This window comes from Neophocaena asiaeorientalis, unplaced genomic scaffold (assembly GCF_003031525.2).
Source record: "Neophocaena asiaeorientalis asiaeorientalis breed wild unplaced genomic scaffold, Neophocaena_asiaeorientalis_V1.1 scaffold649, whole genome shotgun sequence".
Taxonomy (NCBI): domain Eukaryota; kingdom Metazoa; phylum Chordata; class Mammalia; order Artiodactyla; family Phocoenidae; genus Neophocaena; species Neophocaena asiaeorientalis.
Genome location: NW_020173202.1, coordinates 3,350,086 through 3,365,076, shown reverse-complemented (window position 1 = coordinate 3,365,076; position 14,991 = coordinate 3,350,086). Strand labels below are relative to the sequence as shown.

At 40.3% G+C, this 14,991-nt stretch overlaps 1 protein-coding gene across 6 annotated transcripts; it reads right to left on the bottom strand.

Moving 5' to 3' along the window:
- Positions 1-140: 140 nt before the first annotated feature.
- Positions 141-14,450, bottom strand: TBP (TATA-box binding protein). Of its 6 annotated transcripts, none has more exons than XM_024744924.1 (9): positions 14,333-14,426; positions 12,346-12,443; positions 11,445-11,648; positions 8,846-9,222; positions 5,869-5,956; positions 4,043-4,134; positions 2,834-3,001; positions 1,533-1,627; positions 141-838 (listed from the first exon to the last, which is right to left on the bottom strand). In XM_024744924.1, exons 3-9 carry the CDS (start codon positions 11,496-11,498, stop codon positions 759-761), a joined length of 954 nt encoding a protein of 317 aa, XP_024600692.1. In that variant the 5' UTR covers positions 11,499-11,648; positions 12,346-12,443; positions 14,333-14,426; the 3' UTR covers positions 141-758. The 6 variants fall into 6 exon arrangements, with proteins under 6 accessions (XP_024600692.1, XP_024600693.1, XP_024600694.1 ...); XM_024744925.1 differs by having other exon boundaries at positions 11,445-11,645; XM_024744926.1 differs by having other exon boundaries at positions 12,377-12,443.
- Between the last annotated feature and the right edge of the window lie 541 nt (positions 14,451-14,991).

The following is a 14,991-nucleotide window of genomic DNA, read 5'->3' as shown; positions in this document are numbered from 1 at the left end:
TTCCATTTTCACTGCAACATACAATGAAATGTTGATTGAAACAAACAAGCAAGCAAGCAAGCAAACACACTGAAATGGTTTCAGGCATTATATCTAAAATACGACTTTTTAAACAGTATGATCACATGAATCTTACAAAGTTTCATTTATAACATCAATCTAACACTTTCATACACAGCATTTATTGTACAGAGTACTCTGAAGGAAGAAAAATATGTACAGCCATTTGTTTTCATTAATACATTTCTATTCTGTCCTGCAATACTGGAAAGGCGGAATGTGGCACAAAAATAACCCATAGGAGTTACAAATTAGAAAACAACACTTTTTAAAAAGATTTTTACTTTTCTGGTAGAAATATAAAAACTGTGGTTTATGGGGAAGAAATTAAACAAAATAAAGTCCAATCGATTGTTGAGGTGGCTTTAACACTTAAAGTTTTGTCCCTTAAACCAACTTGTCAACAGCAGTAAGTGTTTAAAATCTAAATATAAATAAACGGGCAGCGCTGCCCAAATAGCAGCACAGTTCGAGCAACTTACAGTAACACTTCGGTGTTCTCTGTGCAGAAATAACGCCCCCTTCCTGGCATCCCTATGGGGTACACATGCAGGGGAGCTTCACCTCGTGCTGCAACCTAAAACCAGACATCCATCCTCTCATCACATGGGGCCGTCCACAACACCACTAAATGTACCAGAACTGATTTGTTTTAAAAAAAACAAGTGGGTGGGGGAGGCAGGAGTACATGACAGCCATTACGTTGTCTTCCTGAAACCCTTTAGAATAGGGTAGATGTTCTCAAAGGCTTCATAAATTTCTGCTCTGACTTTAGCACCTATGAAGACAAGTTGGAGTAGAGAAGAGTGTGAAACGGCATTTCTTAACATAAAACCACAAGCACAATTCTCTCCACACCTAGTAAGACAGATGCATTAAAACATTAACGATGGACCCTTGTCATAATCCTATTTTTGTTTTTAAGGTGGTATTTTTTTAAGTTGGCTTTTTAAAAAAATTACAAAAGCAGCGCCCCAGGTGACTCCAGCCTCCTTCCCCACAGTCTGCCCATGTGACTGGTGTTGGTCTCTAGACTGTGTCAGAACCCAGCAGGGCAGCAGTGAGAGTGGCTGAATCTTATTCTCCCAATCGCTGCCTTCAAACAAGCTCTTTTGAATCTTCCTTTGTTGTCACAAAATGATAATGGTGATGAACCCCAAAGTTTTAGACAATGGTACCCAACTTAAAACGCCATCTGTTATGCTGTAATGCCCACCTCCCCCTTCCCCACCAAGGTCATGCTTCAGCTGAAGAACCAGCAGGGCTGTGCTCTGACTTCCCTCGGCTCACTCCCTCTGGTGGGTGTGTTTCCCATCAGAGTGTTAGGGTCAGGGGAAGACAAAAAAGGGGCAAAGCTTCTTTACAAGTCACTAGTCAACTGTCCCGACACTGTGATATTACTTCTTAGCACTGAGAAAATGCCATTCTTCACACTTTCCAAACTTCGAACACTACTTCCTGTTGCAACTTACCTGTTAATACAACTTTTCCAGAAACAAAAATAAGGAGAACAATTCTCGGTTTGATCATTCTGTAGATTAAACCAGGAAATAACTCTGGCTCATAACTAGAAGGAAAATGGCAAAAACAGTTTAGAAATTAACAGCTGCTCATGCCTTTAGAAAAAATGGGGACCTGAACAAGGGAAAATACTGGGTAAGCAGCAAACTAATGAGGAGGTGAAGCCCAATTCTTGAGGAGCGTCACAGGAGAGAGTGCTCAAGTGAGGCCGGCTTTGTAACTGGCACTTGAAGACCAACTAACTCTATTTCTAATGAATCTGGATTTCCTGACATAAGAACAAGAGCTTTATAAATATGTTCTATAGTCTCTGACCTTTATCAAGTTTCATTCTGGACAAGCTTACACCGACTTACAAGAGCCCAATAATCATTCATTTATAAGATCTGACAGTCACAGTTTACCTTGTAATCATTCACATCTCATCTCCTTAAACTGAAATATCTCTAGCTGTTAACTCTGTTCAGGCAATTTAACCAAAGTGATAGAGAAAATACTAGTTGGAGACTGAATCTTTCCCTGACTATGTTGTCTGACTAAATGCACTATTGGTATGTTTTATTCTAATCCTAGTAATCTCATTTTCTTAGTTAGAGAGATTGAAAACAGTTAGGATGTGTGACTCTGTTTAACCTAGTGGAAAATTCAAGATAGGCTTCTCTGAGGAAGAGATGCTAGGGTGGATATGTGAAATGCCAGTGGGACTCTCCTAGGTGAAAAGTGAAATAAGAGTGTGCCAGGTATAAAAGTGGGATGTGCAAGGGCCCTGGTGCAATAAGGGCATGATAAGCCTTGGGGGTGCTACAAGCAGAGAGGCTGGAGAGGTGGGCAGGGACCACCTGCCTTGTAAGTCTTCATCAGGAAGTAGCAGGGAAAATAAATGTTGACTAGCACAAAAGATTCAAACAACTGGGGAAAAAACTGATACAAGAGGTTGTGGACTTTGTTCATGTATTTAAAATGTATTTAGTGAGCAATAAAATGATAAAACATACAGAAGGGGAATCAATTTCATCCCAGTAAAGGGGACTTTTGGGTGTCGTTAAGTGAAATGACAGGGAAGTAGGAGGCTGGTGAGAATAATAGGTGTTACCAAAGACATCAGGAAGAAACTTCAACATTAAATATACCTATAAGTATATCATTTGTTCTTACATACTAATTAGTTTGCACATGTTTTATCATGGACAATGTTTAAATAGATTATAAATTAATTGTTGCCAAAAGCAATCACAATCCATTTCAGACTCACCTACTGAACTGTTGGTGGGTAAGCACAAGGCCTTCTAACCTTATAGGGAACTTCACATCGCAGCTCCCCACCATATTCTGAATCTTGAAGTCCAAGAACTTAGCTGGAAAACCCAACTTCTGTACAACCCTGGCATATTTTCTTGCTGCTAGTCTGGACTGTTCTTCACTAGGGAAAGAAAAAGTGAAATATTCATACTCAAAGACAGCTAAAATAATTATTTAGATGAAAAACTTATAAAAAGTCCAAATTAGGAAAGATATTTTATAAAGTGTAAACTGATCACCCCTTCCAATAAAGAAAAGCTCAACAGACATTAACAGTTTTATGTACAAAGTATTCCTGTGTCCTTGACAGAAAACGTAGGCCTACTAAAATGAATCCCTCTTCAATTCACCAAATTACTGATAGCCCTAGATTTTTTTTAAAAAAATAGTTATTTATTTATTTGGCTGTGCCGGGTCTTAGTTGCAGCACACGGAATCTTCATTGCGGCACACAGGATCTTTAGTTGCGGCATGTGGAATCTTTAGTTGTGGCAGGCAAACTCTTAGTTGCCACGTATGGGACTTAATTCCCTGACCAGGGATCGAACCCAGGCCGCCTGCATTGGGAGCACAGAGTCTTAAGCCACTGGGCTACCAGAGAAGTCCCAACAGCCCTAGATTTTATACGTGTGAAACATAATATCATCATCACCATTATCATTAATATTATTGTATTTTAGCTCACAAATTTCTACTGAGATGAAAACTAACAAGCTTCATTTGGATAGGAAAATAATGATGAGACTTATACTCAAAGAATGCACACACTAATTCCTCTTTTATGTCAAGTCTTTATCCATTCCTAGAAGTCATCTCTTGGACAAAACTATGACTTAGCAGGGCAGGGCTCATGTAACAAAAGCATAATGATAGCAGTATCATCGTCGACAAAAGGCTCTCAAGTGCAGGGTCATGAATGACAAAAATGAGGCATGCATACATGCTGAATTGTATGGAAATAAGGTGATAGTATACACCCTAAACTAATGCCTGGTTTTAAGAAAATGAAGTTACTGCTGTCTAAAAGTGATGAGAATCAACTATTTTAATAAGAAAGCAACAATAACATTTTATTAAAGTATTAGCCTAACACCTAGAAACCATGACACAGCCATTTCTTTCACAACATACAGACCAGGACAATGAACTCCTTTAAACCCACCTCTTGGCTCCTGTGCACACCATCTTCCCAGAACTGAATATCAGTGCAGTGGTCCGGGGCTCTCTTATCCTCATGATTACAGCAGCAAACCGCTAAAACAGCCAGAGACAATAGTTAATGATGTCATGCCAGACTGCTGACTTCTGTCAGGAGAACTAGACAATGAGAAAAAACACCCCAAATAGTAAGAAGGACCTGGTACTTAGACAGTTATCAAGATATCTGTCATGTGTTTCCATACAGGGCTCCCTTACATCACCATGTGCCACACGTCTTTTGCATATGGAGCAAGCACACAAGTTGTGACTCTAAGGCGGCTGGACCAAGATCTCTGTGTTCTGTCATACATATCCCAACACCTGAAGACAAGGAATATTTGCAAAAATATCTTTAACTATAAATTTTGTTTTATTAATTTTTTTAGGCAAATCTACTGATAAACCTTTTCCACCTCCAGAAGGAATTAATAAATCAGATTACAAGCATATCAACGCATAGTGACGTTACCTCCCATTTCCAATAGACTTTTAGAAACTGAATTGGTGGATTGGCATTTATATAAATGTAATGGCCTCAGTGACTAGGTTACATGATATAAAGCAAAAAATTAGTTTCAAATTTTAATATCTGCTATCTAATTACACATGAAAAAATTCGTATTATTTCTAATCAAGATCACTCTTTGACAAATTAGATTGCTTTTACAATTTTAGTTTAAAAACTACTATATGTCTTCTCTCTGATTTTACCACCATGTAAAAATGCTAGCATTATATTCTAGTTTATACAAGTCCCAGGAAATGCCTAATTATTTTGCATTTCCTAAATTCCCTCTACTGGTTTTATTGCTTGGATAACTAATATCATTTCATTAGAAAAAATTATGTAAAATCATGTATTCAACTTAATAAAATTATGACAAAAGATTAATTCTTATAATGCTACATTCATATGGACTTTCCATATGCATTAGGCTGTTTTTTTTTTAAAAATAAATTTATTTATTTATTTTTGGCTGCGTTGGGTCTTCACTGCTGTGCACGGGCCTTCTCTAGTTGTGGCGAGCGGGGGCTACTGTTCATTGCGGTGCGCGGGCTTCTCATTTCGGTGGCTTCTCTTGTTGCAGAGCACGGGCTCTAGGCATGCGGGCCTCAGTAGTTGTGGCTCACGGGCTCTAGAGCGCAGGCTCAGTAGCTGTGGTGCACGGGCTTAGTTGCTCCGCGGCATGTGGGATCTTCCCAGAGCAGGGATCGAACCCATGGCCCCCGCACGGGCATGGGGATGCTTAACCACTGCGCCACCAGGGAAGCCCTAGGCTGTTATCTTAAAATCAGAAAACTTGTAGGTATTTTTCCCTTAATCTTTTTATTATAAAAAAATCGGCAGTTATACAAAGGTAGAAAATATAATAAACTTCTTGTACTTATTATCCAACTTTAACAATTATTAACTTTTGGCTAATCTTGTTTCATCCATATGTCCCTTTCCCAATTCTCCAACTGGACTATTCTTAAGTAAATTCCAGGTAGCATGGCATTCTATTCTATATAGTTTTCAAAACATAAATGGGATCATACTATATATTTTGTTCTGTAACTTCACATGATCCCCTCACAATGGATATGTCAAACTTTATCTTGTGGACTGCTGTATTCCTAGAGTCTCTTACTTGGCAGCTATTCAATAAAAATGCTGCATATTTTGCTTTAAATCCTTGTTTTGCTGGTGTCAACAAACTTAAACACAACATATTCTTTTTGATCTAGAGACCTTTGGAAGAAAATTCTGTATTATTACAGTCTGAAATACATTAAAATTGTTCTGACCTTGGGATTATATTCAGCATTCCGGGCACGAAGTGCAATGGTCTTCAGGTCAAGTTTACAACCAAGATTCACTGTGGATACAATATTTCTGTAAGAAATTAGAAAAGAAAACATGATTATTTACTGTTAGTGTTAGATGATTACTTAGAAATTGTATTCTTTCATTAGAACTAATTTAATGAAATTTAATGAGATTAAATTAGTTTAATTTAAACTATCTTAATTTTTTTAATTAAAATTTTAAAAAATTGCTGACATTTATTAAGTGTTTAAACAAGTACCAAACACCATGCCAACATTTTACAAAGATAATCTCACTTAATACTTACAATGCACTATGAAGTAATAACTATTAGTACTGCCATTTTCAGATGAAGAAGCTGAGGCTTAAGTGGGGGTAACTTGCTCTGTATACACATGGCTCCTAAGTGAGGCATGACTTTCTCACTTCTCTCAAAATAAGTATCTTTTGGAAGAACAAAAGTTCAATTACCTTTGACAAAGGAAGAAAACCAGCTTTTTCCTCTGATTAACCCTCAGTAAGTCAAGAAAAACAAACATCACCATTTATTATCTGGGTCCAATGAACACTTTTCATTTTTTAATATTCTTATATAATTTTATAAATGACTTATAAATGAGTTGTAACATCACTCTCTCGTGAATACTGATCCCAGATTGCGAAAACATCTCCAACTGTTCCAGCTCATGGCTGCTTCTGGGTCTTTTTTTGGCACTGTCAAAATGCAATACCTTTGAAAACTTGATGGCTCATAATTAGGTTGAAAAGAGGTTGGGTGTCTTCTTTAATACACAATTGTAATGCCAGTTAGGTTGATCAACTCAATGTTCTCATTTCTACATCACCTATTTCCTTCCAATCAATTTTACATACACAAGTTCACAGAACTTTCTTATAATCTACTTTATTTGTGTAGAATTGGTAGTAACATCCCTACCTCCTTTTCTGATTTTAGTAATTTGAGTCTTCCCTTTTTTTGTTAGTCTAACTAAACGTTTGTTGATTTTTTTCAAAGAACCAACCTTTTGCTTCATTGATTTTCTCTACTGTTTTTCTTTTCTGTATTTCATTTATCTCTGCCCTAATCTTTATTATTTCCTTCCTTCTGCTAGCTTTGGGGTTAGTTTGTTCGTTTTTCAGTTGTAACATTGTTATTGATTTGAAATATTTCTGTTTGTTTATTTGTTTTTTGGCTGTGTTGGGTCTTCGTTTCTGTGTGTGGGCTTTCTCTTGTTGCGGCGAGCGGGGGCCACTCTTCATCGCGGTGCGCGGGCCGCTCACTGTCGCGGCCTCTCTTGTTGTGTAGCACAAGCTCCAGACGCGCAGGCTCAGTAATTGTGGCTCACGGGCCTAGCTGCTCCGCGGCATGTGGGATCTTCCCAGACCAGGGCTCAAACCCGTGTCCCCTGCATTGGCAGGCAGATTCTCAACCACTGTGCCACCAGGGAAGCCCTCTTGTTTTTTAATGTGATCATTTGTAGGTATAAATTTCACCCATAGCACCACATCTGCTGCATCCCATATGTTTTAGTATGTTGTATTTTTGTTTTCATTTGTCTCTAAGTATTTTCTAACTGCCCCTATGATCTTCAATCCATTGGCTGTTTAAAAGTGTGTTATTTGGACTTCCCTGGTGGCGCAGCGGTTAAGAATCCACCTGCCAAGGCAAGGAACACGGGTTCGAGCCCTGGTTCAGGAAGATCCAGCAGCTAAGCCCATGCACCACAACTACTGAGCCTGCACTCTAGAGCCCACGAGCCACAACTACTGAGCCCGTGCACCACAACGAAGAGTAGCCCCCGCTCGCAGCAACTAGTGAAAGCGTGCGCATGCAGCGACAAACACCCAACGCAGCCAAAAATAAAAATAAATAAGTTCGTAACAAAAATAAATTAAGAAAATACAAGTATGTTATTTAATTTCTACAATCTTGTGAATTTTCTGGGACGCTTTGTGGAATACCAGAAATATTACGGTGTTGGCGAGAAACAAACACCCCATCTGAACTAGGTAGAATTTATGATTTAAACCAAAGGTGCAAACTTAAATGCACATAGGAGTCAGCTAAGTGTTAAAAGACAATAGGGTGTGGTGTTTATAGAGGTGAACTAACAAGTGCTTATCTTTCTAAAACCATTAAGATTAAAATTATTTTGTTTTTAAAATTGTTTCAGATCAAACAAACACCCAAGCAAGATTTAGGCCACTGGATAAGAGTCAGGATCCATGGCTAAACATTACTTAGTTCTAAAAATGATCAGGAATGACTTACAAGAAAACTGGGTAACATAGTTGTTACAAATAACCCCTGATATGGCCATAAACTTCCTAAAGGCAAAAGCTATATACTTCTCGGTGACAAATATTTAAGAATATTTGTTTGTTTTTCAGGAAGGAGAAATTTTCCCTACCCGTCCCCTACCCCCCAGTTCTGTTACATACAGGCCCTAATGCAATTAGATAGAAAAATACATTTAGGACAAGAACAGCCATCCTCAGCTTGTGGGAAGGGCACAGTTCTTCAAAAATTTACATGCAGCCCTTACAATGACCAATGAAGGAAAACAAGGGCCACTATGAACTATAATGATTCTGTGACTAAGTAATTAATCTTCCCAAAAACTAAAAATATCACATGGGAAGGAGACTACATAAAGCTTCATTTGGTAAATCAGCTACAGCGAAATGTCTACAATAACAATAATGCAATCTAAATTGGACTTCATTGGCCCAAACATATAAGCACAGCTACTAAATTTCTGAAGATGTTATGAGAGCCTTTTACTGGGGGCACTGACTCACTAGACAGCTTCCCTTTTCTTTTTAAAGCGAGTTTTGATGCATGATCGCTATTAGTGCCACACAAATAACTCAATCCATCTGAGAACAAAGAACAGCAGCACAGTTCCAGGGGACCCCTCCAGGGCAGGGAAAGGACGTACAACGAGTACTCACTGCAGCTGCGGCACAATCCCAGAGCTCTCCGAGGCTGGCGTGGCAGGGGTGATGGGGGTCATGGGAGTCATGGGGGAGGGATACAGGGGAGTGGTGCCCGGCAAGGGTGCGGTCGTAAGAGTCTGTGAGTGGAAAAGCTGTGGTGTCTGGCCGGAGGCCCCCTGGGTCGCCTGCTGGGAGGTCGACTGCTGAACGGCTGCCACTGCCGCCTGCTGCTGCTGCTGCTGCTGCTGCTGCTGCTGCTGCTGTTGCTGCTGCTGCCTTTGCTGTTCTTCCAAAATAGACAGACTGCTGGTGCTCTGAATAGGCTGTGGAGTCAGTCCTGTGCCATACGGCATCATCGGACTAAAGATAGGGATTCCAGGAGTCATGGCCCCCTGTGAGAAGTTAGGAGAACAATGGGTTAGGCTGGCTGGTGTTTGTGTCTGTAGGACTTGGCTGGTAGAACAGCAGGTGAGATTTGCAAAGACAGGCACCTTCCGAGTACAAAGGGGGTTATATAGCAGTAATGGGGAGGAACTTGCTGTTCTTACACACATCACTTTCTTCTTCAGCATAACACAGTAGGTAAGAGCTTAGGATGTGGAAGCAGACCTGGGTGTGAAATCCAACTCTGCTACTTACAACACATGAGAATTTAAGGAAGCTCCTTAACCCTTCAGGCTCTAGAGGATAACAATGCTTTAAGACTTAGAAAAAATCGAGAACTTCTACTCTTTGAAAGATACCATTAAGAAAATTAAAACTTGGGACTTCCCTGGTGGTCCAGTGGTTAAGAGTTAAGAACCTGGCGTGCAATACAGGGGACGCCGGTTCGATCCCTGGTCAGGGAACTAAGATCCCACAGGCTGCGGGGCAACTAAGCCCATGTGCCACAACTGGAGAGCCCGAGTGCCACAACTACAGAGCCCATGCGCTCTGGATCCTGTGCACCACAATTAGAGAGAAGTCCGTGCGCCACAACTAGAGAGAAGCCCACGTGCTGCAACGAAAGATACCATGTGGCACAACTAAGACCCTACGCAGACAAAAAAATAAAATAAATATTTTTTTTAAAAAAAGAAAATTAAAAATTAAGCCACAGACTACGAGAAAACATCTACCATACATATATCTGAGAAAGAACTCGTATCCAGACTACATAAAGAACAATCAAAATTCAATAAAAGATGAAAAAACAGACCAATAAAGAATGGGCAAAAGATGTGAAGGACATTTTACAAATGAAGATCTATAAATAGCTAATAAGCACTTGACAAGATGTTCAAGATCATAAGTCAGAGGAAAATGCTTGTACTTCTAGAACGGCTGAAGTAAAAACCCAAGGGCCGGTGAGCACGTGGAGCAACTAGAACTCTCACGTGTCGCTGGCAGAGCCTCAGAACATGCTTTCTTATAGAGTTAAACATGCACGTACACAATGACCCAGCAATCCCACTCCTGAGTACTCACCCAAGAGAAACAAAAACATAGCCGACACGGAGAAATGTACACAAACGCAAAGCACCTTTATTCACAATGGCCCCAACCTGGAAACAACCCTAATGTCAGCAACTGGAAAATGGACAAACTGTCGGACACCCCTACAACAGAGGGCTACTTGGTGATAAAAAGGAACTTGCTGATACACAAAGAAGACAGACACAAAAAAAGCATACACTGGTATGGTGCCATTTCCATGATATTCTAGAGTAGGCAAAACTATCTCTAACTCTGGAAAGCAGATCATTAGTTGCCTGGAGCTAGGGGAGTGACTGCAAAGGGGCAGGAAGGGACTTTTAGGGTGACTGAAATGTTCTATAACCTTCACAGGTGCATAAACTTATCAAAACACATACTTAAAATGGGTGTTTTTTGACTTCCTGGTGGCACAGTGGATAAGAATCCACCTGCCAATGCAGGGGAAACGGGTTCGATCCCTGGTCTGGGAAGATCCTACACGCCGCGGAGTAGCAAAGCCCATGCGCCACAACTACTGAACCTGCGCTCTAGGGCCCACGTGCCACAACTACTAAAGCCCACACACCTAGAGCCCGTGCTCTGCAACAAGAGAAGCCACCACAAGAAGAAGCCCACGCACCACAACGAAGAGTAGCCCCCGCTCGCCGCAACTAGAGAAAGCCTGCGCGCAGCAACGAAGACCCAATGCAGCCAAAAATAAATAAAATTAAATCTTAAAAATAATAGAGTGTTTTTATTTAAGTATGTAAACTACACTTCAACAGAAGTTACTTAAAAATTTAAAAGTAGCTACATTATTTGGAACCTTAAACATAAAAATGAAAAGAAAACTAGAAGATAATTTGGTTAGAGTTATCTCCAAAATCAAACACCCTATAATCACTCAGACCACTTTCATAAGTGCTTTTCAAAAGATTAAGTTTTACAAATACACATTTTAGCTTCCAAACAAACTCCCCAAATCAAACACTATCATGTTTATTCAAAGCCTAATAGAACTTCTCAATGAAATAAAGGAGGCTTAAAAAATATAAATCCATTTTCAACAACAGATGGTTAAATTCCCTTGCTTCCCTTTTACACTGTCTCTAACAATGCAGATTCTGTCCTAAGTGTACCCTCCCTCCAGTTGTATTACCTGAGGGGAGGCCAGACCCTGGGCATAAGGTGGGAGGCTGTTGTTCTGATCCATGAGGTTCACTTTCTTCTTGGCAAATCAAAAACCTTTGGACTGGGAATCACCTCAGCATTCAGTCTTTTCCTAGAGCATCCCCAGCACACTCTTAGCGACTTCCTCAACTCTCTGGGTTATCTTCATGCACACGAAGAAACAGTGATGCTGCTTTGAAAAAAGTTTGAAGTTTAATGTAAGAATACAGGTAAGCTATACAGTCTTATAAACCAGTTTCATGGTTAAACAAAAAACAAACAAAGAATGAAAAAAACCAACAAAACTATTTTGGAATATATATTTTTTTACCTTACAAAGCTGAAATCTTATTCCTTCCACACTTCCTGTGACTGCATGCAAAATTGCCAACAGAACAAAAATTGTTTTTTTATGTGTTTAATTTATAATCTTATAAAGTTAAAAATTAAAGTACATAATCAGCATTAAAAACTTTTGGGAAAAAACACCCAGGGAAAACAAATTCCTAAGGAACCTGTCATATCTGAGTAGAAATATTTATTATGCATTGTATACACAGTGCTATTAGGCTAAATTCAAGTTTTAAAATATTCTATTCAGCATTCTATCCTCTACAATGTCTTGGGCAATAAGTTTAATAAATTTTGAATTGGATCCAATACACTTTAGTGTGCTCATTTACTGAGCAACTACTTTAAATAAAACACTGTGATAGAAGCCGTACAGACATAAAAATAAACATCATGTTTTTATATATGTAATAACTTTAATTCTTCAGAACACATAAATACAAACCATGCCTGCATCTGGCTTTCCTTAAATCATGTCTTTACTGGCTACACGTCTGAAATTTCTTTTAGTCAAAAGAACCGAGTGACTGATGAACTACCTTTTATTGTTTAGTTCAGATGGACTCCTACCGTGCTCTGGGTTGCTGTGAGAACTGACCGATTCAAACAGGACTGATTAACACCTCAAGAACAGCATCTAATTATCACACAGTAAGCACAGGATAAATGTTAGCTATTATTATTAGATTTCAGTTTAAACATTACCATCTAATAAGATATTCTCACACAGAACTTACAGATCTTAAAGTTACAAGTTATATGTCAAAGACACACGTGTAACTCAAGCATGTTCTGGTACAAAATAAGCACTCAGAAAGAATCTGATAATGACTTTGAAAGGACAAAGGACCCCAAAGACTATATATCCTACACATTCATCAATGGAAAACAGACCAAAAAAAAAGAGAAAACTCTGCTTCAGAAAACATCAGACATATAAGAAAATTATGCTCTTTCAGACATTGTTATCCTCTTACAACAACAGAAGTGCTGCAAATATAAAAATGAAGAGGCATTTGATCCCTGGCATCAAAGAGTTCAATTTGAAGGATTTGTAAATAATCACTGCAAAACTTAAGTGCTGTAATAGCAGATATACACTATGCTAAGCCCCTTGAGTGAAGAAATCAGCAATATATGTCTTTGTAATCTCTGTACTTAGTACAGGGCCTGGCATATAGTATGTGATCATGAATGAAAGCATACATGCTACACAAAAGAAGACAATATAACTGCCAAGTGTTTTGAAGAGTATATTCATAAAGCAGGGACCATATGACTTGGGTCTAGCAAGGTGAGAAGGAATTTACATTCAGCATTTCAGGCAGAAGAAAGATGAAGCAGAAAGAGACAAACACTGAAAGAGCACGCAGTATGCAAGCAACAAATTTAGCATGACTGCATGGAACGTTCCTGCAGGGGATGAGACAGCAAATATAAGCGAGGTCACATTATCAGGATTCTAAGTCATTATTACATAAGCAATATGAGCAGTGACAAGATTCTGAAGTGCACCATGAGTAGATCTACTTTGGCAAGAGTGTGGATGAATTCCAATAGATAAAACTGGAGGCTGGAAGTTCGGTTTAAAACTCACTGCTGTGGTTCAGGCAAGAGCTAATGAGGGCAGGATTTAAACCACTGACTACAGATCATCCAGAAACTGGTGGCTCCAGACCCCTTTTTACAAACTAAGTCTAGAGAAGAATCTGTGGAACTATGTTGAGGCCTCATGTAACCATTTTCAGAGCTCATCTCTCACTCCCAGTGATGGAACTGACCATCTTTCCTCCCCTGTGTCCTTAAAACCGCACAACTATTACCGCACTACTGTATCCTCACAAAAGAGAGTTGTTTGCAGAATCTCATGTTTTGATCAAATTCGATATTTTTTGGAAATAATCACTGATAAGGGAAAAGACTCAATTAATTCTGCATAGCCTTCTAGTGACTGCATATGTAAATCAAGCATAATCTTTTCAGAGACGCCTACCTGGAGTTTTAAACGAGAAAACCACACAGTCCAGGGCCTAGGGAGGGAGACCTCGTAAGGAAAGTGGTGTGTATTTGTATCTTAACGCTCTAGCGTGCCTGAACTCTCCGGCCTCTGACAAAACGTTAAAAAGTCTCAAGCGCAACTTTATTATAAAACCACCACTGCTGGTAGCAAAACAGGTGGGCACAGGCCAGGATGAATCTCCCTTTCAATATCGAGAGGAATTAACGGATGGCAGGACATAAAGACTCCGCGTCTTGGATGCGCGGGACTGTCCTGTCTCAGGCCCCGCCCAGCACCCTGCACCACACGCTCGTACAATGGGAAGCCGCTTTCGAACTACGGCAGAGGAAGGCACTCGGTGGGATAGGCAGCCGGTACAGGCCGAAGCTGCGGCAGCACGAGCGGGAGGAACAGCCCCCGCGCGGTGTCCCCGTCCATTCCGCGCCTCCTCCCACCATCACCCCAGGGCCCCGCTGCAGCGGTCACCTCTACACGAAACCTCAGAGAAAAGCTCAACGGGCTGTTACCTGGAGTCACTGCAGTGACAACTAACAGTCGGCGAAAACGACGTTAAGCCGCAAACGGCCCAGGCGCCCGCTACGGCGACCGTTCCCGACCCTACAGAACTCCTGGCGCGCGTTGTTAACGTCACTTCCGCCAGTTCCGCCCTCGGCTTCGGACGGCTGCCCACCGTGGAGCGCGGGCCTTGGGAAGTGTGGGTGTTGCATCACTTCCTGTGATTTGCGGGGTATTCGGCTTAAGGGAAACAAGGGGCGGGGCGGAGCTCTTCTGCCTTCCGGCGAGGCCACCCTGTCAGAGTATTTTACGATTGGTTGTTGCTGAATGTAGTAGGCAAGACTGATTTTTAAATGTTGACTGTTTAAACCGACTAGCGGTGTGACATTTAGCAAGTTACCAGACCTCTCCGCCTCAGTTTCTTCGTCTGTAGGATGGAGTAATAATAGCACGTGTCCTCTAAGACTGTGAGATGGATTAAGGAAATGCATGAACAGTGCCTGTCACATGGTAAGCATGTTAGCTATTCTCAAACATGTAGAATGATAAAACAAACAAAAAAAAACACACCTGGTTTACAAATTCGATTATATTTTAATTCTGCTGCTACCATCTTATGCAGTATTTTCACATTGGTCACAAAGAGACTATAGGTAGTTGGACCCCAGAG

Coding starts and splice junctions, on each gene's coding strand:
- TBP (XM_024744922.1), bottom strand. CDS start 11,498: ATGGATCAGAACAACAGCCTCCCACCTTATGCCCAGGGTCTGGCCTCC. Junction 3,002..4,042: donor GTGTGCACAGGAGCCAAGAG/GTGGGTTTAAAG, acceptor TTCTTTCCCTAG/TGAAGAACAGTCCAGACTAG. Junction 839..1,532: donor TGGAAAAGTTGTATTAACAG/GTAAGTTGCAAC, acceptor TTGTCTTCATAG/GTGCTAAAGTCAGAGCAGAA.